At 35.5% G+C, this 25,677-nt stretch overlaps 1 protein-coding gene across 3 annotated transcripts in view; it reads left to right on the top strand.

The window, feature by feature from the left end:
- SCN7A (sodium voltage-gated channel alpha subunit 7) overlaps positions 1 to 25,055 on the top strand; it is a 79,750-nt gene extending 54,695 nt beyond the window's left edge. For all 3 annotated transcript variants that reach the window (XM_045187401.3, XM_024579831.4, XM_045187400.2), the window contains exons 15-25: positions 788 to 1,225; positions 4,863 to 4,965; positions 6,320 to 6,474; positions 9,691 to 9,864; positions 11,808 to 11,915; positions 15,020 to 15,298; positions 16,028 to 16,081; positions 16,834 to 16,971; positions 18,074 to 18,178; positions 18,485 to 18,755; positions 21,392 to 25,055. In XM_045187401.3, the coding sequence (XP_045043336.2) occupies positions 788 to 1,225; positions 4,863 to 4,965; positions 6,320 to 6,474; positions 9,691 to 9,864; positions 11,808 to 11,915; positions 15,020 to 15,298; positions 16,028 to 16,081; positions 16,834 to 16,971; positions 18,074 to 18,178; positions 18,485 to 18,755; positions 21,392 to 22,425 (2,859 nt within the window). In that variant the 3' untranslated portion in view covers positions 22,426 to 25,055. The remainder of the gene's footprint in view (positions 1 to 787; positions 1,226 to 4,862; positions 4,966 to 6,319; positions 6,475 to 9,690; positions 9,865 to 11,807; positions 11,916 to 15,019; positions 15,299 to 16,027; positions 16,082 to 16,833; positions 16,972 to 18,073; positions 18,179 to 18,484; positions 18,756 to 21,391) is intronic.
- The last annotated feature ends 622 nt before the right edge of the window (positions 25,056 to 25,677 follow it).

The raw sequence follows: 25,677 nt of genomic DNA, 5'->3' as shown, positions 1-25,677 counted from the left end.
TATTACTCTAAGTCTAAGAAAATAATCAATATGAATCTTCAACACTTGAATCCCAAAATAGAATCTATACCCTACAATTATAAACAGGATAAAAATCTGATTCTCTGGAAACTGAACATGCTTTGATCATATTTCTCAGTGACAGTAAAGATCAAATATCCACTCTCCCTGAGTTCAAATAACTTGCATGTGTTATAATATTTCTATCAATCATCTCTTTCTTACTTGACCAAATTTATTACCACAAATAATCGATTAACCTATCCAATCTTTGTGCTCACAACACTCAATAAAAATTAGATGTGGGCCCCAGAACCAGGAATAGCTCTCTCAGTGAGATTCCTTACGGGTTTGCAGAACCCGTGAAGATGTCATTGGCCCTCTTCCTGGGATGGGGCTGAAGTGAAGTCAGCCACTGGGAGCAGCAATTCATTTTCTCATCTTGGGAGAGGCAGCTTGGCTCTGTGAAAGAAAATAAGGAATAAGACAGACTTGAGTTCCATGTGTGTGATCTTTGATATTTGACATCTGTAAATCTTGCTTTTTCCTCTATAAAATAGAAACAGATGTTTCATAGAATGTTGTGACTTTAAGATGAGTTCCGGCTATGCAAACCTCTGGCACAGCACTCTGCCCATTGTAGATGAGTAAGAACCGAATAGCATGGTAGTTCATGTGCTGTCCTCAAATCTCAGTTCAGCCTTTTTAAAGGATTCTTTTATTGTTTAAAAGGAAACAAAAATGAGACATGTTTAACCTCATTTACCTCCTTTCCTTCTTCATTTAGATACTTTACCTGTTTCTGGCATTGGTGACCTCCTTTAGTTCATACAATGCTACAACAATTGAAGAGAACGATGAAGCAAAAAATCTCCAGCGTGCAATGGCAAGGATTAAGAAAGGAATGCATTATGTGCTTTCTAAACTATTATGTAAAAGACAAAATGTTCCCAAGGACACAGTGGACAGTGTAAATGATACATATGTTAAAGAGAATATTTCTGACCACACCCTTTCTGACTTCAGCAACATCCAAGATTTCCTCAAGGACAAGGAAAGAAACAGTGGCACGGAGAAAAACACAATGACTGAAAATGCAAATCAATCACTTATCTCCAGCCCTACTGTCTCTGAAACTGTACCAATTGCTTCAGGAGAATCTGATATAGAAAATCTGGATAATAAGGAAATTCAGAACAAGTCAGGTTATGGCAGCAGCAAAGAGGTAAGATGTTCAATATGCTGATTGCTTATTGATTTGCGGTGTTGTTGATAAGAAAGTGAATCGGCACTGAAGTTCCAGAATTAGATTATTTACTCAATCCTAGCAATAGCACTCCTTGCTATTGATTTTATGCTCCTGATCAAGTTTCTTAAACTTTCTAAACTTCAGTTTACAGATGAGGATAAAACTATATCTATTTCTAAGGGAAGATACAGAAATGAAGAACAATAGTGAGTAGTACATACAATGCCCTATATAATAAGCACTTGGTAAACATTAGATAATATAAATGTAAAATCTTATAAATTAATAAGCAGGCAATGTGGGGGATGAAAGGCATACTGATTAAAACTAAATTTTCAAAATCAATATGTATTACTGGAGAAATCATTAAACTCTCGGGCATCCTTAAAATGTGAGATTGGGCTGCAACAGTAGTCCAGTACCTTAGTCCAGCCAAGACACTTTCTTGCTTGCTAAAATTTTAAGATTCTTGTCAGTTTATTTCAGCAACATATAACTTATGTATGAATAATTGAATTGGACTAAAAAAATAGAGAGAAACCAACAGTGTGGTCTGCTTTATAAACTTCTGGACAAAAAAGGAAGACACACTCAAAGAAGGCGAGATATTGCTGTTCACATGCATACATACACCCTACCGCATACAGTTTTAGTGTCTTCACTTGCAAGCAGCTCACTGTCTTAGGAGGAGATGTAGTTTAACAGAAAACTACGTCTATATAGATCACAACACACTGTAGGCTTCTTGCGTTGGACCTCACTAGGGACTCATCTCAGATCACTCATAGACACTGGGGAGGGAAGATCAGAGTATGCGTCTTTCTAGGTCCCCAAATTCTCTGGCACCATCTTGTTTTCCCAACCTCTTCTGGCTTGATAGCTGCTCTGGGCAATAATTTGTGAAACTGCCCTTATAGTAGAAGTTGAGTTTCAATTTTTCAAAGTCTTTCCAGCTTTTAGTGAAGGCACCTTTATTTTAGAGAAACTTTCACTCCTTAGCATACCCCTTCTCAGTTTCATTTTCCTTTAGTTGATGTCATTATGAGACAATAGGGAAAATTCCTCTCCGGCGCAATTCTGTATCTTCCTTTAAGATACAGGATTGTATACCTTAAAGATGGATTGTCGACCATCCATCTTTAGGTAAAATTGCTATTTGTCACAGCATATCTTGTTGAGATGTTCTAGGAAACCCTTTCCCAAATATCATTAGAAAGTCTGGGATATAAAAATGTGAAAGAAAGAAGGGATTAAATATGATTGTAAATATTGTTGCAGAAGTTGTAATTTATTTCTGCATAATTATTTAGTCCTGTTGATTGCTTAACTACTCATAGATTTGTTCACTTATTTGTATGTTTAGTTATATACTTAATTTAATTAGACACTTTCCGGATCATATAAGCTGTGAATATTTAGGAACTTAACCTACCGAAAGCCAAATAATAAACTATAAATATCACATGTGATTTGATAATTTAGAGATATATACTATTTTTAAAAGATTTTATTTATTCATTTCTAGAGAGAGGGAAAGGGGAAGGAAAAAGAGAGGGAGAGAAACATCAATTGATTGCCTCTCACACACCCCAAACTGGGGACCTGGCCCACAACCCAGGCATGGGCCCTGACTGGGAATCAAACCAACAACCTCTTGGTTTGCAGGCCGGTGCTCAGTCCACTGAGCCACAGCAGCCAGGGCCAGAGTAATATACTCTTATATTTTGGTATTTAAAGTTTCAGCCTTTTTGATTAGAAATATTTAACTATATTAATTTTGTAAAAATAACATCAAACTTTACATTAGGTTTTATAACTTTTACAAGGTAGCAATACATCACATTCTCATGCCATTAATCACATACTAAAATAAATTATTTATAATTTTGAATCTTAATCGATTTATTTATAAATTTAAAATAATGTATAATAAATGGAATTGAGGAAAAATTACATCGAGAATTTAAATGCAATTGGTTTGAGACCTTTAAAAAACATATAAATATAAGGTATAAAATTTTCAATTATTGAAGGCCCAAACATTATATAATATTTATTTATTTATTGTCTTCTTCTAAAATAGTGCATTGCATAGCCTTCAGTTCATTAGAAATAAAGAAAATTTAAGATAAAGAAGTAATAATATAATTGGTTTACTTAATAGTAATATTCTGCTTTTATATTTTTATTTAATTATTAATTTTTATTGCTTTTGCTATTACAGTTCTCGCTTCATTTCTCTTCTTCTGCCTCCACCCAGCTCTGCCCTCTCCCTCCTTCCAGCAATCCCCATATCGTTGTCCATGTCCGTGGTTCACATGTAAATGTTCTTTGACTAATCCCTTCACCATCTTTCATCCAGTCCCCTCCTCCCCTCTGGCAGTTGTCAGTCTGTTACATGTGTCTATGCTTCTATTTTTATTTTATTTATTAGTTTATTGTGTTCATTAGATTCCACATATGAGTAAGATCATGTGGTATTTGTCAATATGTAGCAGTAAAAAAGAAGAAACTCTTACCTTTTGCAACAGCATGGATGGGTCTGGAGAATATTATGCTAAGTGAAATAAGCCAGTCAATGAAAAAAAAAAGCCACATGGATATATTTTTTTAATTGAGTACTATAATATATTACTGACAATTACCATTAAGGTTTAAGCAAACAAAGTTCCTAATTATATTTCATTCACACTTCCTGTGCATAAAACAAAGAATTAGGACAAATTATTTATAATTTCGTTTTTATATAATCTACCTAGAGCTTTCCTTGATTTTTAATAAATAACTTTTGCTTCCAAATGTTGTAAATACTTATCTTAATTTTTTAAATTAGAAAATAATTTTCATGCTATTAACTTTAGGATTTTGGTCATTTTAAAGGATGGTATGCTGCATATTCACTTTGAGTAAGGCAAAAGAAAGCATTTTAAGAAAATAATTTCAAGTCAAGGCCAAGCATGTCACTTGCATTATCACCACATGTACAAAGTCCTGACTACCTTACCCTTGCCAGTCTTGAACTTCAGTCAAGAACAGAGCCAATCTTTGCAACTAACTCCTTTCCATAGGGCTGGCACCACTTTCTCATGTCTCTTCTTGGCTTTATTCCTTGTACCATTTCTTCATTTCACTTCAAGATAACATCACATCAATCTTGTCCTATGATGGCGTGCATAAGAATGTTTAGAATAGAACTTACAGTAAACACTAAGTATACTCATCTACCCATCTTTAACATAAAGGGGTAATTTATTCTGATGTTACTCATTGCTTGAAATAGCATACTAAGACCTTATGAATAACGTCAAGAAAGCTTTGGAACTCAAACACTTTTGGAAATTGGAGATAGCCTATACATTATTTGGGAGGACAGTGTCATTAACTAAATGTTACATTTAATCTAAAATTATTTGATCTTAAATTAATTTTTAAAAATAATTTTTAAAACCATCAGCTCATTCAGATATGTACACATTTTAACATCAGTCATGAACTTGGCCCAAAAATGGTCTTTGTGTGCATAAATTTTTTTATTTTTAAAAATGAAGTAAACTTTAACTACAATGAGTAAATGAAACTTTATTCACATTTTTGGTGGGACTTTACTTTTCAGAAAGTAAAGCCATCTAGCTCATCTGAATGCAGTACAGTTGATATCGATCTCTCTGAAGAAGAAATGATTTATGAACATGAAAAGCCAAAGCATCGTAAAAACAGTAAGAGAAAAGTTTCCTTGATCATTATATTGAAATTAGACTAAATTTCATTTAAACTAAATAATACTATTGTATATACTTTTAACTTTAGAGAACTTACTAATCTGGTTGAAGAATACAAACAGTGTGTATGCGCACCCACACGCACAAATGCCCACATGAATCCTGATAGAAAATTAAAATAAATGTCAAGAAAAAGTCAACATTTGGAAAAAAGGAAAAGAGCCTATTCTGAGGGGTGTCTAATATAGTAGTTGAGAGTGTGGGCTCTGGAATCAGACAGCTTAGGTTTAAATCCTAGTCTTTTACTTTTACTTACCCTCTCTGTGACTCATTTCCTAATAATGTACACTTTAGATCATGATAAAATTTACCTTATTGTTTAGAAAGGTTATGTCTATATAATTTTATGCCTCTTGGAATGGAGTAAACATTTAAATACTCATATGAAAACATCTTATAATTTTTGTAGAAAAACAAATCATGTAATTGTGATATATTTTTGCATACCACATGAATATTAACAAATATGTAAGACTTCAGTTGGCTGACTCACTAGATATGTAAGATACATCTCGATAACTTATGATTAAACTTAATTTCTTAGAAAGATTAACAAATGACTACAAGGTCTAGACAGTTTAAATCACTGGAAATCTTCAAAATGGAAACTGCTAAATGCTCAAATTCTTATAGTCAAAATAGGAATCTGCTCTCAGTAGCTTGAGTTGTAGGCCTTGTATCATCCAAAACAAAGGAAGAAGTATTTCATTTTTTTTTTACCACAGATGTATAAATTGACATTAAGTAAAATTCTAAAACAACTCAACCCACCTTCATTTCCTCATTTTCTTACAGGCGAATCATTCCATTATCCTTAGGTTTCCTTATGCTCACTCTCTTGACCAGAAGGTAGAGTCCAAATCCCATGCACATATACCCTGCTCACAAAGTACTCCATAACCCAGGGTTGCTCCTTAAAGAATCTCAAACAAAATCCCTATTTCCATGCCATCTAATAACTGAAATTAATTTAACTGACTTAACTGATATTATACATTTTAATAGTTCATACATGTTTGTGCATCGAAATGGGAATGTTTGTTTGGCCATGTGAATCTTCAGAGAATAAAACTTCCAGGCATTATACCAAAATGTGACACTCAGAAGATGTTGTACGTGTGCATTTTCACGTGTGTTCAGTACAGCAAGGGTAAAACTCAAATGTTTTTAAGTCAGAGACCACCTATATTAGATTCTGTAAATAAATAATTGAGAGCGTATGGTAGAAACTTTGGGATTTTTTTTCATGAATTTCCAAGATTTTTCTTCTTCACGATTTTATTCTTGACAGGTTATGAACGAAGATCTTCACCAGGTCAAATAAGCAGAGGATCCAAGAGAGGAAACGTTTGGCCAAACATAAGGAAAACCTGCTGCAAGATAGTAGAAAACAGTTTTTTTAAGTGTTTCATTGGCCTTGTCACTTTGCTCAGCACAGGTGCTCTGGTAAGTGATCCTATGTGAGATTTTATGGCAAAAGTGTGTTAGAAGTCTGATAATTTGTAAAGGCACCATGCCAAATTAGTTTCCCCCAGAACACTTATTATAGCACCAGAGTTCATGCTATGTGATTGTAGTTTTGAAAGACATGTGTTATAGAAAACATATAATGACAGTGGGGAAAAAGGAATGTTAAAAGATACTTAATTCTTCTTGTTTTAATAAAGTTTTATGTAAAAGGCCAAGTGTAGGCTTCCAGTCAAGGAGGCAGCATAAGTAAATGTGGTACATCCTTCTACAACCACATCAAAATTACAAGTAAACTATAGAAAACTATCATTCAGCTGAATAAGAAGTCCTACCACTAAGGATATGAAGAAGCCACATTGAGACTGGCAGGAGGAAACATGGAACAGGCTGATCCCACATCTATGTGTGGCAGATAAAAATCAGGAGGGATAACCTCCTGCAGAGGTTGCCCTTGAGGAGCCAGGAGTCCCAGCCCCATACCAAGTCCCCGAACCCAGGGTTCCAGTGCCAGCAAGAAAAGTACGTGTAACTTCTGCCTGTAAAAACAGCAGGGACTGTGGCTGAGTGGAACAGAGACTCCTCGAGTCCCAGGTGTTCCTCTTAAAGGACCCATGCACAGATTTTCAATTACTTACTCTAAGCTCCAGCACTGGGGCAGTGGCTTGAAAGGCACCAGGGACATATGGGGAGGAAGAGAATTCCCATGCATCAGGGCATGAGTTGGAGGTGGAACTTTCTCCCATATAGAAGTGCTGGCATTGGCCATTGATCCTTTTCAGAGGACTCCCCCCACAGAGTCTCCATCAACCTGGCTATAACTATTTGCCCTGCCCTGGTGATTCCCTGAGACTCCACCCCACCCAGCTTTTGGGTCTATCCAAGCTGTTTCCAGTGGCTTTTTCATATGAATGGCCTGTCTTGGTACATGCTTCAGACTTTCCTAAAATCTCTAAAACAAGCAGCATCTGTCCTCCATGAACCCTGTACCTCTCACTAACTGACCCCAGACCCAGCACTAGCAGCAGCTGGCCTTGGTTCACAGTTGACCTCTTTGAGTACCTCCAAGCCCAGCACAAGTAGCAGCCACCTGCAGATTGCTTTGTAGCTCATTCTGGATGGTCCCAGGCAGAACACAGTGGTGACTGACCTTGATCTGCACCTCCCTGGAGGGTCCAGAGCCAGTGCACCTGGTGGACAACTTCAGACCACATCAAAGCACCACCCAACCACTCCCACAAACAACACACTCAAAGGGTGAACTCTCCAGGTACCGAAGCCTCCCTGAAGTAAATCCTGCTCTGTGGGGTCAGCTGCTATGCAGTTGATCCTGCACACTGGTTGAAGGTAATCCTTCCAGCTGGTCGGCCTGGGAATAAATCCTTCCCATTGATGTACCAACAGTGATCAAGGCCCAACTACAACAGGAGAGTGTATTCAGCCACATGGGGGGCACAGCTGGAGTACCCAAATCAAGTAAATGGGGAGGCTGTTCCACTGGAACCTACAGGACGCCTACTGCATATGGCCACTCTACCAAGCCTGGGACACACAGAAGCTCTATCTAATACATAGGAACAAACACAGGGAGGCTGCCAAAATGAGGAGACAAAGAAACATGGCCCAAATGAAAGAATAGAACAAAAATCAGGAAAAACGATTGAACAGAATAGAGACAAACAATCTACCTGAAAAAGAGTTCAAAACACTGCTGAAAAGTATACTCAGTGAACTTAGAAGAAGAGTAGATGAGTTTAGTGAGAACTTCAACAAAGAGATTGGAAACAAAAACAGAACTAGAAAACCACAAAAAGTCAGAAATGAAGACTACATTAACTGAAATGTAGAATATATTGCAAAGAATTGAGAATGGAGTAGATGAAGCAGAGGATAAATTCAGAGATTTGGAAGATATAAAAGTAGAAGATACCTGATCAGAACAGCAAAATGAAAAAAATTAAGAAAATGAGGATAGTATAAGAATCCTTTGGGACACCTTAAAGCATACCAACATTTGCATCATGGGGGTGCGTGAAGGAGAAGAGGGAGAGAAACAAATCAAAAACCTATGAAAAAATAATGACAGAAAACTTCCTTAACCTCATGAAAGAAGTATACATACAAGTCCAGGAAGCACAGAGAGTCCCAAACAAGATGAACCCAAAGAGGCTCACACTGAGACACATCATAATTAAAATGCCAAAGGTTAAAGATGAGGAAACAATGTTAAAAGCAGCAAGAAAAAAAGCAGTTAGTTACCTACAAGAGAGATGCCATAAGACTGTCGGCTGTTTCTGAACAGAGGCTTTGCAGGCTAGAAGGGATTGGCAAGAAATATTCAAAGTGATGGAAAGCAAGGACCCCGCAACCAAGATTACTCTACTCAGCATAGCTATCATTTAGAATTGGAGGACATATAAAGAGCTTCCCAGACAAAGAAAAAAAAAACTAATGGAGTTTATCACCATAAAAGCAGTATTGCATGAAATATTAAAGGATCTTCTTAAAGAAAAAGAATAAAAGATCAAAAATAAGCATAATAAAATGACAATAAATACATATAAACAACTGAATCTAAAAAACAAAAGAAACAGAAACAGAAAAGAAAACAAGCAGAACAGAAACAGGCTCATAGATGCAGAGAACGTTTTAATGGTTGCCAGACGAGAATCTTTGGAGAAACTATTATAGTTTTATTTCATATTTATGTGTTTCCACTGGTGTACTTGATTATTTCTGTAGTGAAACAAGCTTTGTGACATTTTCTTATATAACTGTATGGGTATCTGAAAACATTAAAAAAAAATCCCTACTCTGTTATTAGCAAGTGCTGTATATCTGTGAGCTGGCTACATGGAATTAGAGATAAGAGCCATGGCAGATGTGACTGAAGTTTCTGCCTCTTACATTAAGTGTAACTGATTTGGATCGCTGTTTACAACCATTATGAGACTAAGTTCAATCTCTATAAGAAGTGGTTGTAGGGTCAATTAATGATGTCTGTTATAGGTATTGGATCAGAAAATGATACTTAGGGGTTATGTGAATAAATCCAAGCAAAGTTAACCAGCCCTGAGACATCATCTAGGACTTTGCTCACCATCTGCTTACCAGAGATGGTACTCCACTCCCCTCCATGCCAAAAGGCTTTTTAGAAATTACATGTACACTAATCCTTAATTTTTTCCCCCATAGGCTTTTGAAGATATATATATCGATCAAAGAAAGACTATTAAAATCTTATTAGAATATGCTGACATGATCTTCACTTACATCTTCATTCTGGAAATGCTTCTAAAGTGGATGGCGTATGGTTTTAAAGCCTATTTCACTAATGGCTGGTACAGGCTAGACTTCATGGTTGTTATTGTATGTATTTAAAAAATAATTTAAGCTATTTGACTTGCTGTTTCTTTTTTACTCTTACTTTTTTACAATTCCATTTGCTTGTATCTTCTTTTTTTCTCTCTTTGTACACTTCTAATCACCAACATCCCATGTTTCCTCATTTATAATGTTTAATATTTATCCTCATATTTTCATTCTAAAATTCAAAATTCTGCACTTATTTCTTTCCTGGATTATTTTAATAGTCAAGTATGTACCCACTGCTAACAAAACAGACTTATTACATAAGATCTTGAAAATATCACCATCCGGAAATATTTAAAAATGTTAACATTATATATTCAAAATGAGACCGCTTATCATTACCTTCACCAGTACCACACTGATCTGAGCAACCAAAGATGCTCATTTGGATCGCTGCCATATATTCCAAACTGCTATTCTTGCTTCCACCTCTGCACACTTTCCTTCTGTTCTCCACATAGCAACCATGTATATTTTACTGTCGTAAAATGGAAGTCAGCTCAAGTCACTTCTCTTCTTGAAACCCTCCAATGAACACTCTGTGTCACTCAGAGTAAGAGTCCTACACGTCTCTACGTAATCCGTCCTTATCTCCTGCTCCTCTCCCTTTCCCCATCTTGGTCTGAGTGCCACCAGCTGGCCTTCTTGAAGTGCCCCATACACGCCAATGTTGCCTCCATTTAGTGCCTCTGCACTTACTCTTCCATCTGCCTGGGTGTTTTGCTGGCTCACCTCTTTTATGTACCCTTCAATGAAACTCTGAAGTTAGGTCTGTCTACGCTATCTTATTTTAAACTGCAGCCACTCCAATACTTCCTTTTCCTGTCTCTGCTTTCTTCATCTCCAAAGCACCTAACTAATAGTATATAATTTATTAATTGATTTTGCTTATTGCTTGTCTTTCTCCAGTGAAAGATAAGCCCCATTAGGGCAGATATTTTTCCCCTCAGATTGGTTCTGTCCTTATCCCCTATTTTTAGAATAATTTATGTTACATATTAAGTGTTCAGTAATTTTGCTGAATAAACAAATGGTACCCAGTTCTATAAGCAATGATTGAAGCATCTCAGTCTATAAATAATAACTTAAAATATCTGATCTCTGTCTTCTAAATTAAATCTTTCAAATTAACCTTCTACTACACCCAAACCAGACTGCAACTCACCTTCCTTGTTCTTGGGCCCATAGGTCACCATGCTTAGGTAAATGGCACCCTTACTTCAAAGCCCACTTCTAGGCCTTCTCTTTAATACAGGATAAAAAGCAACTTTTTCATCATGTTGCCTTGTAAATACAGAAAATAGGAAGGCACAATAAAAGTTAACTATAACTCTACCACCTTGCTCAATCTCCATTAACATTTATTAACCTTGCATCATTTTTATGCATATGTTTACTTTTAAAAAAGCCACCTTACTGTCTTTCTGTACTGTGTCCTTGGACTTTACCATGTTCATATCCTTCTTGATGCCTCTCCTCCAAAATTTAATTCTCTGTATTATCTCAACTGTTCATATGTAGATTCATGTGTAAGTATATTCCAAATTTTGTTTTAATAAACATATTGTATACTGTTACTATATTGAAAATAATAATGAAACTGATTTTAATTCAGTTTCAAACTAAAAATGGATATAATGATTAATCATTAATTATAAACAATGTCAAATATATAAATTTTATTTCAATAACATGTATTCTCATTACCAGAAAATTTTTTTTGTCTTTTTTGAGTGATCTTAACACAAAATGATTTTCTTATACCTTTCTATATAAGTCATTGTTAAGATATATTGAAATACATATTAAAGCTTTTGCATATTTCTTGGTAGGCTTTGACTATGTATCTCTGTGTACTACATGAAAAGTTCATTTTATAGGTTGTTTTGGTTAATTTTAAAATTAAATCCTATTAATTTTTTTTGTTTTCCTCTATCTAGGTGTTTTGTCTTAGCTTAATAGGCAAATCTCGGGAAGAACTAAAACCACTCACTTCCATTAAATTCCTTAGGGCTCTTAGAGTTCTATCTCAATTTGAAAGAATGAAGGTAAGAGAAAAGTTTCTAAACTAATCTATAATTTTAATGTAGGGTTACCAAATTTTTACAGATGTAAAGTTTTGTGATTTTCTCATTTATAGCTTTGACAAAACTAATACAGAAACCTTATATTCTGCTAAAGTATAAAAAATGGAATATTAGCTATGCTTATGCTTATTAGGATTTTAGGTCTTCACTGTTCATAAGATATGAAAAGTAATAAAAATAAGCAAAAAACAGTAAGAGCTGAGAGAAAATATTTTCTTTTTTTAATCTGTATTTTTTTCCATTACCGTTTAGTTCCCTTATGCCCCCCTCCTCCCAGCAGTCACCACACTGTTGTCCATGTCCATAAGAGAGAGAAAATATTTTCAAAAGTAAAACCATTCTAATCCATATGGATATGTATGAGTATAATGAAATGATCTGAAATTAAAAGTATAACTGTCAGTGGTTGACACTTTGATCAGTTGGCTAACTTTAAAATTACAAGAACATTATATACACTAAATAGTTATTTACAATTAAAAATAAATTTGCTTTTTAAAAGTCACACATTGTGAATTGTGAATTCTTACCGGTTGTCTGTCCATCACTCTCATACCAAAACCTCTTCTGAGCAAGGCGAGGGGAACTAATGAGTTGAACCACAAAAAATGTCCAATGTTTGATCATGGGCCTAAAAAGGAAATACACTGCGGCTTAACCTAATAGAAAACAGCCCATGACCACCACAAATAGTGTAATTATGTAGCTATGCCAAGATCAATTACATACGGAAATGGCAGGAAAAGTCAATTTTACCTTTTATTTCATAATTATACTTTTGGGTTTTTGCATTTTCATTTACTTATACTATATAGCATTATCCTTTCAATTTAACATTACAGAAAACCACATATTCAATGTAAGTAGGATCCAATAAGAATATTATTTATGTTTAAGTTGTCTTATTTTATAGTTCATACATTATATGTTACATTTAAACTGGCATTCATTAAGAAACCTTAACACTTGAATTTTTCCACTTGTTTTTATCTAAGAATTTGAGTATTACAGATTCAACACAGAAATATAAAAAACTTAAAATGTGAATTTTATCAAAAACATATTGCAGAAATTTTAACCCTATCACCTTTACATCATATATGTATATTCATGTATACATATATAACTGGGTGTATTAAGTACATTAATTATGTTTCAATACATATGCAAGAATATGATTGATAATATTTTTGTAATTCATATGAATCTGGTTGACTCATTATAATAGGATTTAATCCTGATTAGCTTATAACTGTAATTTATATTTATAATTTAGGATGTATTTTATTAAGAATGTTATGGGGGTCCATAAAGTATTATCCCTACAGGTTTGCTTTTAAACCAAAATAAGGAAGAAAATAAGCTGAAAAGTAAAATGTGGTTGAAGAGGTCTGTAAGAGTGAGGTTCAAATGACAAGACAACCAAATTTCCAGTGTAAATACTATTTAGTAATAGAAAAATTTCATAGAATATTCTAGGGCTATAAACTACACAAGACCTACTAACTCAAAATATGGGGGGTGAGGTTACGGATGGGGAGATGTTGGTCAAAGGTACAAACTTTCGTGTATAAGGTGAATAAGCTCTGGAATTCCACGTATTGCATGGTGACTATATGCGGTTGGTAAGATCAGACTGTATACCTGAAGTTTTCCAAGACAGTAGATCTTCCATTTTTTCACAATCACCAAAAAAATAAAGAAGAAGAAGAAGAACAATGTGAGGTGATGGATGTGTTCATTAGCTTGAGTGTGGTAATCATTTCATAATGTATATATATATATCTAATCATGATTTTTTATACCCTAAATACATGCAATTTTTATTTCTCTATTATACCCCCATGAAGCTGAGAAACACACACACACAGAAATAATAATGAATATGAGTAAAATAAATTACTTGTCATTGTAAAAAATGTTATGGAATAATACCAAGGTTCTTTTCCTCTAATAAATTTAGATAGATGAGGGGAGGCAGGGGGAAAGAATGCCCCTATCAGCAAATTGTCTGCACATAATTTAATTTTAGAAATAAAAAAGTCTTATTGAAAACACAATTAAAAGCCAAATATTAATTCAAGGCCAGAAAATTAAGGAACATGAAAACAAGTAAGTACAGGCAAAAGTATATGTATCCAGTAATGGCTGAGGGTAGGGAAGGTTAGACCCATATAAGAGAAAATCAATTGATGCCTCAGAAAACAAGATAAAGAAGTGATTGAGGGGAAGGGAACCAAAAGTATGAATGCTAAGTGGAAGATAAAGAAATGGCAAAGATTGAAATATTGTGTTGGATATAAGAACTGGTTTACATTTGCATAACTGCATTAGTGAAGTTAGTTATGATGAGAATAAAATTTTGATTGCAATATTAAAGAGTGAAGGGAGTTAAGGGAATGGAGACAGTGATTGTACACTATTGCTGTCATTCAAGCTTAGGTGATGAATTCACTTCCCAACTTCCCACTCTGGAGTGTCTCTCCAGGGACAGAGCGGTTCATGAGGTGCTTTGGGACTTTCTGAGGTCTAGCTCTCTAGTCCGTGTTCTTGAAACAATCTCTTGACTTCATTGATCTACAATCTCTTGGTCTTCTCTCATTTCCTCGCCACTGCTTTCCTCTCTCCTTTGTAGGCTGTTCCTCCTGAAGGGTAGGATCCTCCCAAATTATGTCTGTCTTGCTCTCATTTTACATTCTGTCTAGATAATCTTATACATAAGCACAGGTTCACTTGTCTTGCCCATTTCTCACACAGTAGTTGATAAATGTGTTAAATCAGTGAAATACTTCATTATTCTAGTATTTATACTAATCAGCTCAGTTGGTCTTTTAATGATTTTTTTACTAAAACATTTTGAGAATATGTGGATTTTTAAATGTATATTTTTAATTGAAATTTGTTACTTAGGTTATTCAAATACCAGCATGTGGCCTATTAAGTCTTTAGAAATGGCCTTTTTTTGTTATTTCAATATGACATCACATTAATTAGTATTTCCAATTTAATCAAAATACTTTTACATTTCTTACCTGAAGTTTACATGTTTGCTTTTTATATGCCAGGTGGTTGTGAGAGCTTTGATAAAAACAACTTTACCCACTTGGAATGCGGTCCTGGTCTGCCTTATGGTCTGGCTGGCCTTTAGCATCATGGGAGTGCACTTATTTGCTGGCAAGTTCTACGAATGCATTGACCCAACAAGAGGAGAAAGGTTTCCTGTACGTGAAGTCAGTAATAGGAATCAATGTGAAAGTCTCTTCTTTAATGAATCCATGCCATGGGAGAATGCAAAACTGAACTTTGATAATGTTGGAAATGGTTTCCTTTCATTACTTCAAGTAGTAAGTATGTTCTTGATTTCATTACCTATTATATGTTCATCCATATCATGGGTAAACATAAGGACAAAATGTGGGAGATTAATAGAACTGGTTATAAATTATTTCAGCTGTTATTTGTTAGCAGATACATATTATGAACAAATAAGTTCATTTGGAGAAATGAAAGAGTTTCAGCTCATCCTGGAGATGGCAGTGGAGGTGAAGTAGGACTGACTGAGAAAACGGCAGCTACTGGCCAGACCTGTTTCTGTCACTGACCATGTAATAGGGTCACGGTTTTTGGTCCAGCTGTTTTATTTCTGCTTAGTGCTTTGAGGAATGGCTACTCAGTTACCCAACGTCTAGTAGACATGAGAAGGTGAACCATTCTTGTCTCAGCTTCCCCATAGAAAAGCACATAGAGAGAAGTTACAAGTAACTGTGATACTCAGGCAGCATGTATTTATTTACTATTTCTCTATCTCTCTACCTATATCTCTTTCTATTTATACTATCTCAAAATAAATTTCTTATTAACTACATTTATACTAAGTAGCTTTAAATAGTTGTTAACAGACAACATAAACGTAATGATGAAAATGGTAAAGATCTGAGTTATACAATATATTGAAGTGTGGTCAGCCTTACTAATCAAATGTTTTACTATATTAATAACAGACTGAGTTTTACTTTTTATTTGCTATGAAGCATAAGATTTCCATAAGTATTAAGTACATGCCATTTTTATAGGCAACATTTAATGGATGGATCGATATTATGAATTCAGCTGTTGATTCTACTGAAGTAAGTATATTGTACTTTTAAAGCCATTGTTAAAGTTCGAGCAAACTCATTTTTGTAATTCAAGAACAGAGCACTAGCAATAGCAATAATTAACAGTGTAAAAGTCAATGTTTATGCAGGCAAAAATTAAATACAGTTTATATTGAGTATTTCATGGGCAGTGAAGTCCTTTCCGGATTATATAAAATTGGGTGAGCCCCAGCAGGATCATTTCAAGGATTATCAGACTTCATAACAATTATTAAAGCAATATAATAAACTTGAAATCCAATGAGCAAAGAGGAAACATGATCTCAAGTAGCATTGTTGGATTTTCCTGTCAGAAATTGTTTTATAAATCATTTGTTTAAAAAAGTCAGTATCAGTATTTTCCTTATTTTTCATTTTTTGTTTATTTTTATTTTTAAAGAATTTATTTTTTAGTGCAGTTTTAGGTTTAAAACATAATTAAGAGAGAGGTACAGGTATTTCCCATATATCCCCTTCTTCCACCCACGCATACCCTCCCCATCATTAACATCCTTCACTAGAATGGTGTATTTTTTACCAAGACTAAATCTGCATTGACACGTAGTAAGTACCCAAAGTTCATAGTTTACCTTGGGGTTCACTCAGTGTGGTACAGTCTATGGGTTTAGACAAACGTGTGATGACATGGACCCGTCATTACAATGCCATATAGAGTATTTTTGCTGCCCTATAAGTCCTCTATGTTATTCCTGATTTTGCTTATTTTTTAACTTAATTTTTAGGTAAATATGCAGCCTAATTTTGAAGACAACATCTACATGTATATTTATTTTATTAATTTTGTTATCATTGGATTATTTCTTCCTCTGACTATGCTGGTCGGTGTTATTATTGCTAATTTCAACAAGCATAAAATAAAGATAAGTATAAATAGTTTTTGTTTCAGTCAATGCCTGAGAAAATCAAACATGTTTACAAAAATGTCCTGGTTCAAATAATTGGTTTTGGGTTCAACTTAATGTTATTTTTTATTTGGTACTTAGCTAAAAAAAAAAGTGATATTCCTGTATATTGATAAATATTGCTAAAGTATTCATTGTGTACATTGTTTTCTATATTCAAATATACACAGACAAGTTTAAAAGTTAAAAATTTTGTATGTCTGTATATATGTTCATAAATAATGACATGCTAAAAAATAAAAATCATTATGCATTTGCACAAATATGTGAAGTTCGAGAAAAACGAATCACACTTTTTTCTTCTCTGAAATTTTCAAAGCCTTCAGAGTCATAACCAGCAGAGATATTTTCTCAGTTAGAGTAGCTTTTTATGCTAGAAGTAGAGAGAGTAATAAATTCTGATTGGGTCACCTAAATAAGAGTGTTTAAAGTGAATAAGAGAGAATGCAGAGGCAGAATTGGACAGCCCATTGGTGCCATCTCCACACAAATATTCCCTTAAGGGATTCTACAAATTGCAAAGGCCTCAAAAGTCATCCAAGTCTGCTTCTTCTAACCACAGGGACCTAATTGGTGTAGGCAAGCCTTCTAACAAATCCAAGTAAAGAATAGTTTAATTTTGAAGTTACAACTTTAGCCATATCATCAAGTTTAGCCATGTGTAGAATCTCGTAGACAAACCACTCAGAGTCCCCAGTAATCAGATGGGATTAAAGAGGTCGGTTGTCAAATATGGTAAACCTTTCTAGACATCCCGCTTCTCCTTTGGCTCGGTCTGCCCGAGGTGGGCCCAGCAGACTGCGAAGTTAAATAGGGTTGACTATCTACAGGCAAGTGCACCGAAAGATAAGTGCATGGCAATCGCCACCAGCGTATGTTCTGCGTATGTTTTCTATGGACCTCTCTGCAGAAAGTCAGATGTGTTTATGATTGAGTTCATTGCAGTTAAGACTTTTTAAGAAGACTAAATCAATCATTGCCAAGCCTTCCAAAATGCATCTTGATATCAAGTGAAATTTGGATTAAATGAGATTATTATGTATTTCTTTCATTTCTTTACCAAGGTGGCTCAAATATCTTTATAACAGGGAAGCAGAAAAAACAATACCGTGCACTGAAGAAGCTGATGTATGAGGATTCACTAAAAACAATACCTCGCCCAGGAGTAAGGAAACATGTCAATTTCTTTTGAAGCTTTTTAAAAAGTTCTCTTTATCTATTCATCTTTTAAATCAACATGTGTTTTAAACTTGTCAACCCCAAAAGCTTTTGACAACATTTTTAAAAATATGTTTTTTGACAAAACTTTTGAAGGTCTTTCTGTTTGTCTTGGCTGTATGCTATCATTCTAGTTTGGTAAAAATTCAGGCCTTGATTTATTCTCCTATTTATGCTGGGAGTAAAGTTGTAAATCTAAAGCCCATGTGTGTGTTTAGGTATCCTATTATAAGTTACTTTTCTTTACCCACAGAACAAGTTCCGAAGATTCATCTTTGACTTGGTAACAAGTCAAGTTTTTAATATCATCAGTATGGTTCTCATCTGCTTCCAAGCAATAACCATTATGATACAAAGTGATGAGCAGAGCGAACAAATGGACATTGCCCTCAGCTGGATTAACTTCGCTTTTGTTGTGCTGTACGCTGCGGAATGTGTGCTGAAGCTCCTCTCTTTCCGTTGTAACTATTTCACTATCGGATGGAACATTTTTGACTTTATGGTGGTGGTTTTCTCCATTACAGGTAAGATTTTTGTTTAGTCATATTTTCATTTGTAGTAGTGTTAATTCAGGCAAGTTCTTATAGTAAATGTCTCCTGAGACCTAGCTTCTTACTCAGCAGAACAGGTAGAGGCCCTTGTTATTTCCAACAGAAGTGCTTTAAATGTTTGCATTCATACATGTTCCCATGCCTGACAGATACGAGATATTACTAAATCCTGTCTGAATTAATACATAGGCTTTACTTCACAGAACACTAGGCAAACAATTACCCTTTCAGTACATCACCTACATTAGTTGCCTAGGATGACACTAAGTATCTTTTTATCTTAGCTTGACAAAACCTTTCAAGCTCACTGTTTTCCCTTTCCTCTAGTCTCCAACTGTTCACAACTTTCACAACAGTAGAGTGTAAGGCTTTAATAAACAGGGCACTAGTTTTACTCTGGAGATCTCAGCCTTTTATTTAACCAATGTATTTGATTATCTTCTTTGTGCATAGGTATTATACTATATGCAAAGAATTCATTGACCAACAAGTTAGGTATAATTCCTTTATGGACATATTTTATTATAATTTATTAAGAGATACGGAAAATTAACAGTTCATTTTACTGTGCTATCAAGGATCGGATAAGTCTATGTAAGGGCTGTTACAGCGGCACATTAGTGAGGACACCTAATCAGTAACTAGAGGGCAGAGAAAACTGCACAGATGAAGCGAAAAATCTAACAGTTACTTATTGGATTAGGAGGCAGCAAAGGAATAATCTAGGAGAAAAGTGTTTTAGGCAGCGAAAAATGTCTTTGTTGTCTGCCTCCTATAAGACACATGTTGGAATGTGAGCTCCATGAAAATAGGAACGGCTTTTAATGTTTATTGTCAAGTAGTATTCAGTGTAGTCGGTAGTAAAAAACATAAACTGTCAGCCCAGGTGTGCTTCCGGAAAATTCACTCATTCACCTAGTAGTTGAAGCAGAGGAACTATTAACAGGCAAGTACAAGAAGCCTGATGAAAGTACATAAAGGCAGGAGGGAGCGACGGGAAGGTAGCAGAGGAATGTGGAACTAAAGAGCCCTATGAGACTGAAACAGAGGCCTGGAGTGAGGAAACCGCAGTCAGAGAGAAAGCTGTTTGGATCTGAGAGCTCGGAAGGCAGGTCTCCTGCCTGGGTTCAGAAGGTGGCTATCGATGTATAAGATTGAAGTAATAAATAGTGGAGATTGTTACAATTAGGAAAGCCAAAGACTGAGAGACTGGCCTTGAATGGGTCGTCGATGATGGTAGGTGCTGGGAAGGAAAGGGCAACAGGAGCCAAGTACTAAAGACTCATGTTGCATATAAATGAGGAGGAATGAATAGATCATGGAGCCAGGAAGTGGTAAGAGAAGGTATTGTTAAATGACATGACCCACAAAGTATCCATTTTTTTTTCTTTATAAAAATGATGGGAAGGAAAGGTGTCTGGAAATCACACTGGAAAGAAAAAAAGATGCCTGCTTATTCCATCTTTCTACCCTGAGAAATATGGAGTGGGGCAGAATAAGCTGTCTGCACTCTGGAGGATGTAGAGAAATATGCTTATAATTAAAGGGGTTACCTCCTGCATTACGGAGAGTGTAGAAGATTGAGGAGAAATGAAAATTTGAGCCAGAGTTGAAAGTCGTTAAAGCACTGCGGAGACGAGGATACAGACACACTAGAACGTCAGGGAGAAAGCCCACATGACCAGTGACAAAGTTCAATGGAAACGTGAGACATGATCCTTCCAGATTCAGCAAACAGACCATCTCATTTAGAGGCTTCATATCATTCTCCCCTCCCCAACCTCCTGAACTCAAAAACCACCACACCCTCTCCAGTACTTCCAGAGAATATCCCTTTTTATGGTAATTATAATTTCACCTTGTTCTATAGTTCTCTCTCTCACTTTCACAGTTCCCTCATTCACCCACCACTGTCAGAAAAAAGTTCTAGGCAAAGACTCACTTATTCAATTCACCTTGAAAGCTCTTAAGGGCTCCAATATTATTTATGAAATAATTAAATTAAAATCTGTGAGTCAATGAAATACAAATGATGTGTGGTAGAATTGTGCACCTGAAACCTATATAATTTTGTTAACCAGTGTCACCCCAATAAATTCAATTTAGCAAATATTTTTTGTAATTATATTTATCAATCATGTTTTTCTGCCGTGCATTTTAACTAGTTTAAATGTCTACCTCTACAGATTAGAAGGGCTTTGAGGACAGAAGTCACATCAATCATCTTTGCATATTTGCACGACACCTTTATTAAGTGTCCAAAAAAAGTTGCACTAAACTAAATTTCTTGATCTAACTACAATTAGAAAAAAATGACTACTGTCATATTACAGATTCATACCATCTGTGATTCCAGAAGTACTTGATACATAATACTCACAGGCTGATGGTACAAAGAATTCCCTTCGAAATTTTGCCAGATACTCTGGGCATTGCTACACAGTATTTGGCCAATCCAAACTTAAAATAGGTGCTAAATGCTATATGGGAAGGATGAGTAAAATGGTCTTAACATATAGAAAGAAATAAAATGTAGAATAATTTACATTCCTCCAAATATCACCGAATCTGACTAATTTTATTGCCTGCTTTATCTTTCCCCACACCAGGACTATTTCTGCCTCTGGTCGGATTCTACCTTGTACCCCCTTCCTTTGTGCAACTCATACTTCTCTCTCGGATCATCCACATCCTGCGTCCTGGGAAAGGACCCAAGGTGATCCATGATCTGCTGCTTCCTTTGATGCTCTCCCTCCCAGCATTGTTAAACATCAGTCTTCTCATCTTCTTGGTCATGTTCATGTACGCCATCTTTGGAATGTACAACTTTGCCTATGTGAAAAAGGAAGCTGGAATTAATGATGTGTCTAACTTTGAAACCTTTGGCAGCAGTATGCTCTGTCTTTTCCAAGTCACAATATTTGCTGGTTGGGACGGGATGCTCAATGCCATTTTCAACAGTAAATTGTCTGGCTGTGATCCTGAAAAAATTAACCCTGGGACTCAGGTTAGAGGAGACTGTGGTAACCCCTCTGTTGGAATTATGTATTTTGTCAGTTATATACTCATATCATGGCTGATCATTGTAAACATGTACATTGTTTTTGTTATGGAGTTTTTAAACATTGCTTCTAAAAAAAAAGCCAGGACACTGAGTGAAGATGATTTTAGGAAGTTCTTTCAGGTGTGGACAAGGTTTGATCCTGACAGGACCCAGTACATAGATTCCAGCAAGCTTTCAGACTTTGCAGCTGCTCTGGATCCTCCTCTTTTCATGGCAAAGCCAAACAGGGGCCAGCTTGTCGCCATGGATCTTCCGATGGCTGTTGGGGACAGAATTCATTGCCTTGATATCTTACTTGCTTTTACGAAGAGAGTTATGGGTAAAGATGTGAGCATGGAGAAAATCCTTTCAGAGATAGAATCAGGGTTTACGTTAGCCAACCCTTTTAAGATCACATATGAGCCGATTACAACTACTCTGAAACGAAAACAAGAGGCAGTCTCGGCAACCATCATTCAGCGTGCTTATAAAAGTTACCGTTTGAGGCAAAATGACAAAAATACATCAGATATTCATATGATAGATGATGACGGGGAAGATAAGGCTACCAAAGAAGATGTCTGTTCTGATAAAGCTTAGCAAAAGTCAGTTATTCAAAGCCATATTTAATTCCACTAACCACCTTTTCATTTTCTTTACATCTCTCAAAAATGTTAAAAGTTTAAGTCAGAAATAAAAGCAAAGATTAGAGAAAGTAAAGATTGTACTTAATAATCAGTTGTTTACAACTCATGGAAGTTAAGCTTTCACAAGACTCCATGTCAAATTCACTTTTTTACCCCTCTACGTTCAGTGTAATCAGACAACCCTTTAAATCACTGTGGTGAGTTAAAGTGGGTTACAATGCCATTTGATAGTCCAATGCTTGTTTTCTCTACAGGATTTTCACAGTGTGTGATTCTTCTGGAGGATGGGGAGGTGGGGGTGGAGATTAGTAGCAAAGGAGTCTTCCTTGTATATTTTATGTCTACTTTAACTTCATGGGATCCAAGTCCCCTCTTTCTTAATGTTGAATGGTGTTTAAAAAGCAGTATAGTGCTACAGGCCATTAAATCATGAACTTTCCTACACAAATGCCAATTGGGGGAAGAGGAAGGGCTGTTTTTAGAAAGTGCCTTTGAGATCAGTCACAGAGACCTTGGGCTAAATCAAACTGCATCTGAAAAAGATTGATCAGAGCCCTGTTTTTGTTTTATTTCTTCTGTTTTTGGTATGGGGAATTAATGCTGTTTCATTGCTCTTGGATTCCTGGCTTCCCATCTCTGGCTAGTTTCAGCTACGTCAGCTCTTCAATAGCATGTGTTCTTAGAACAAGAAGAAAAAAGGAAAATCGGTTATGACCTATACTTTCTTTATTCACATTTTTAAAAAGTATATTTACTAAAATGATATAATAGAAAATATGTTGGTAGTCTTAAGTCTTACCTTATCATAAAACTAATGTATTTTTACCGTTTGCTCATAAAGTAATGTTGAGTATATAAGACCTGGCAAATGTATACCATAATATGAATTAGAGGAGTCAAGAGCTGCCATTGTGTCTAGGGATTTACTGTGGCCAGTTTGAACTACTTTGTGCTGCACTTTGTGGTTCTTTATAAGTAGAGAAAGAAAATGGGCCGTGAAGCTGTGAGAACTCTGAATTAGGAGATCAATGTGTAAGTACGTTGGTGGGGTTTTATAACACTAATATGTTTAAGTTAGTTTCACTTACTCATTTGTCTGAGTTCTTGTTTTTATCTCATTACACACATAATTACTCTCCAAGATGTTTTATGTCTGAGAAACTTTGAAATCCTAAACATTAATTTCCACTATTGAAATTATTTGTAAAAGATTGGCACAAAGTTGTTTTTAGACACATTCATGAAAATGCAGTCACATCTACAAGGTCTGTCCAGAAAAAACCCAACCATTGGTAATATAGTGGGAACAGTTTGTGCACCATTGATGTAACTTGGCAGCCAAGGAGAGTGGACTGAATGCACAGGTGTGAATGACAACTTCACTGTACTAGTCAGTAGGGGTGGTTAGGTAGGTACCCTTGAGTGAGCATGTGTACTGTGTGGCTGTCACATTCAAAATGACGGAGTGAGTAGAGCAATGAATCTGCATCAAATTTTGCATTAAGCTTGAACATTCCTCTGGAAACTATTTGGATGATTCAGAAGCTTGCAGCTATGGGCAACCGTTATTGGCAGCTTTATCACAACAACGTGCCTACTTATCATCATGTCTCATGCAGTTTTTTGGCAAAACATGAAATCACCCAAATGACTCAGACCCCCTACAGCCCAGATGTGGTGCCCTGTGTTTTCTGGCTTTTCCCAAAACTAAAATCACCTTTGAAAGGGAAGAGATTTCAGACTGTTGATGAGATTCAGGAAAATATGGCCGGGCAGCTGATGGTGATTGGGAGCATTGTGTCAGGTTCCAAGGTGCCTACTTTGAAGGGGACTAAGGTGTCATTGTCCTATGTACAATATTTCTTGTATCTTGTATTTTCTGTAATGAATTTGTGTATTTTTTATAGTACATGGATGGATACTTTCTGGACAGACCTCATATGTAGTTTGAGATTCTGGAATTTATTCCTTTTGTATGAAGATTGTTTTCAATGTGCCTACAAAGTCTTAAAAGATTCAATGAGAAACTATGTATACTGTTCACTTAAATGACAAGCTTTGAATATGTTGTATGACATTCAATGCTATTTAAATATTAGTAATTGTGTTTTATTATGAACGCATGATCTTGAGCCTTAACTATTATAATCTAACTATTTTTGCTCCTCAGAAGTGTATTAACCTTACCAAGATGCCTTTGCGGGATCCTCTAAGCAACTGTACTTTCAGGGTTTTGTTTCTCCTGCCATTCTTCACCATGTACGTGATGGGGACCAGGAGGAGTCAGTGTTAACCTGGCAACGTGATGACAGCCGGTGCTTTGTCTAAGCTTATCAGTTCTATCCCCTGGAAATGCTTTCATGTGGAAACTGCTTCAGATATTTAAACTGAATCGTAACTTGCTTCTGTAAATTCTATAAAGACCACAAACTGATTTTAGTTTGAAATTATGACTTTTATTTGTAAACTGTGTTTGCCACTAACCTACTGAAATTGTGTGAAGAATTATTTTTAACAAAGTGGTACAATATATTCTAGTTTTTAAATACTGTAGAGAATAATAAATACAACCTGTTAACCACATTAATCTTTGTTTCTTTTCTTTGGTAAGTCAGACTGGCAACTTTCTATAATAAAAACATTTTTAAACAACCTTATATTAAAGCTTATTCATTCAGACTTAACATTCAAAACTGGAAAAATGTGTGCTTCCTTTGAATTCACTTAATTTTGTAAAATTAATGTTAGTGAACCTACCAAAGACTCCCTACACATTGACAAAATGTAAAAAGTATTCTTTTTACTGAAATCATAATAGTGTTTACTAGATATATTTCAGTATTATTAGAATCTGCTATTGAAGATAATGCTGAAAACAAACTTATTAGTATGCTACTATTTCTCAATATCTGCTTATTTTAAAGTTGTGTCTGGTCTTCTAATAAATACAATGTACTTCGAATGGTTTTAAAGACATTGAAATAGCTACCGTTTATTGAGAAGACTGTATGCCTCTCCTTGTGCTAAGGATTCGTTGTGCATGGGTGCAGCATTCACAACACTCACGAAGTGATGATAAGTCTCATTTCAGAGATGAAAACGTATTAAGCTTAGAAGGGTTAGAAGGGGGGTGGGGGAGGGAGGTGGGTTCAGCTGGGGTGGGGGGAGGGAAGGGGAGAAAAGGCATACAACTGTAATTGAATAA

The sequence above is a fragment of the Desmodus rotundus genome, chromosome 2, assembly GCF_022682495.2.
Source record: "Desmodus rotundus isolate HL8 chromosome 2, HLdesRot8A.1, whole genome shotgun sequence".
NCBI lineage: Eukaryota > Metazoa > Chordata > Mammalia > Chiroptera > Phyllostomidae > Desmodus > Desmodus rotundus.
The sequence above is the reverse complement of the archived record's forward strand: the minus strand, read 5'-3'. Positions and strand labels throughout refer to the sequence as shown.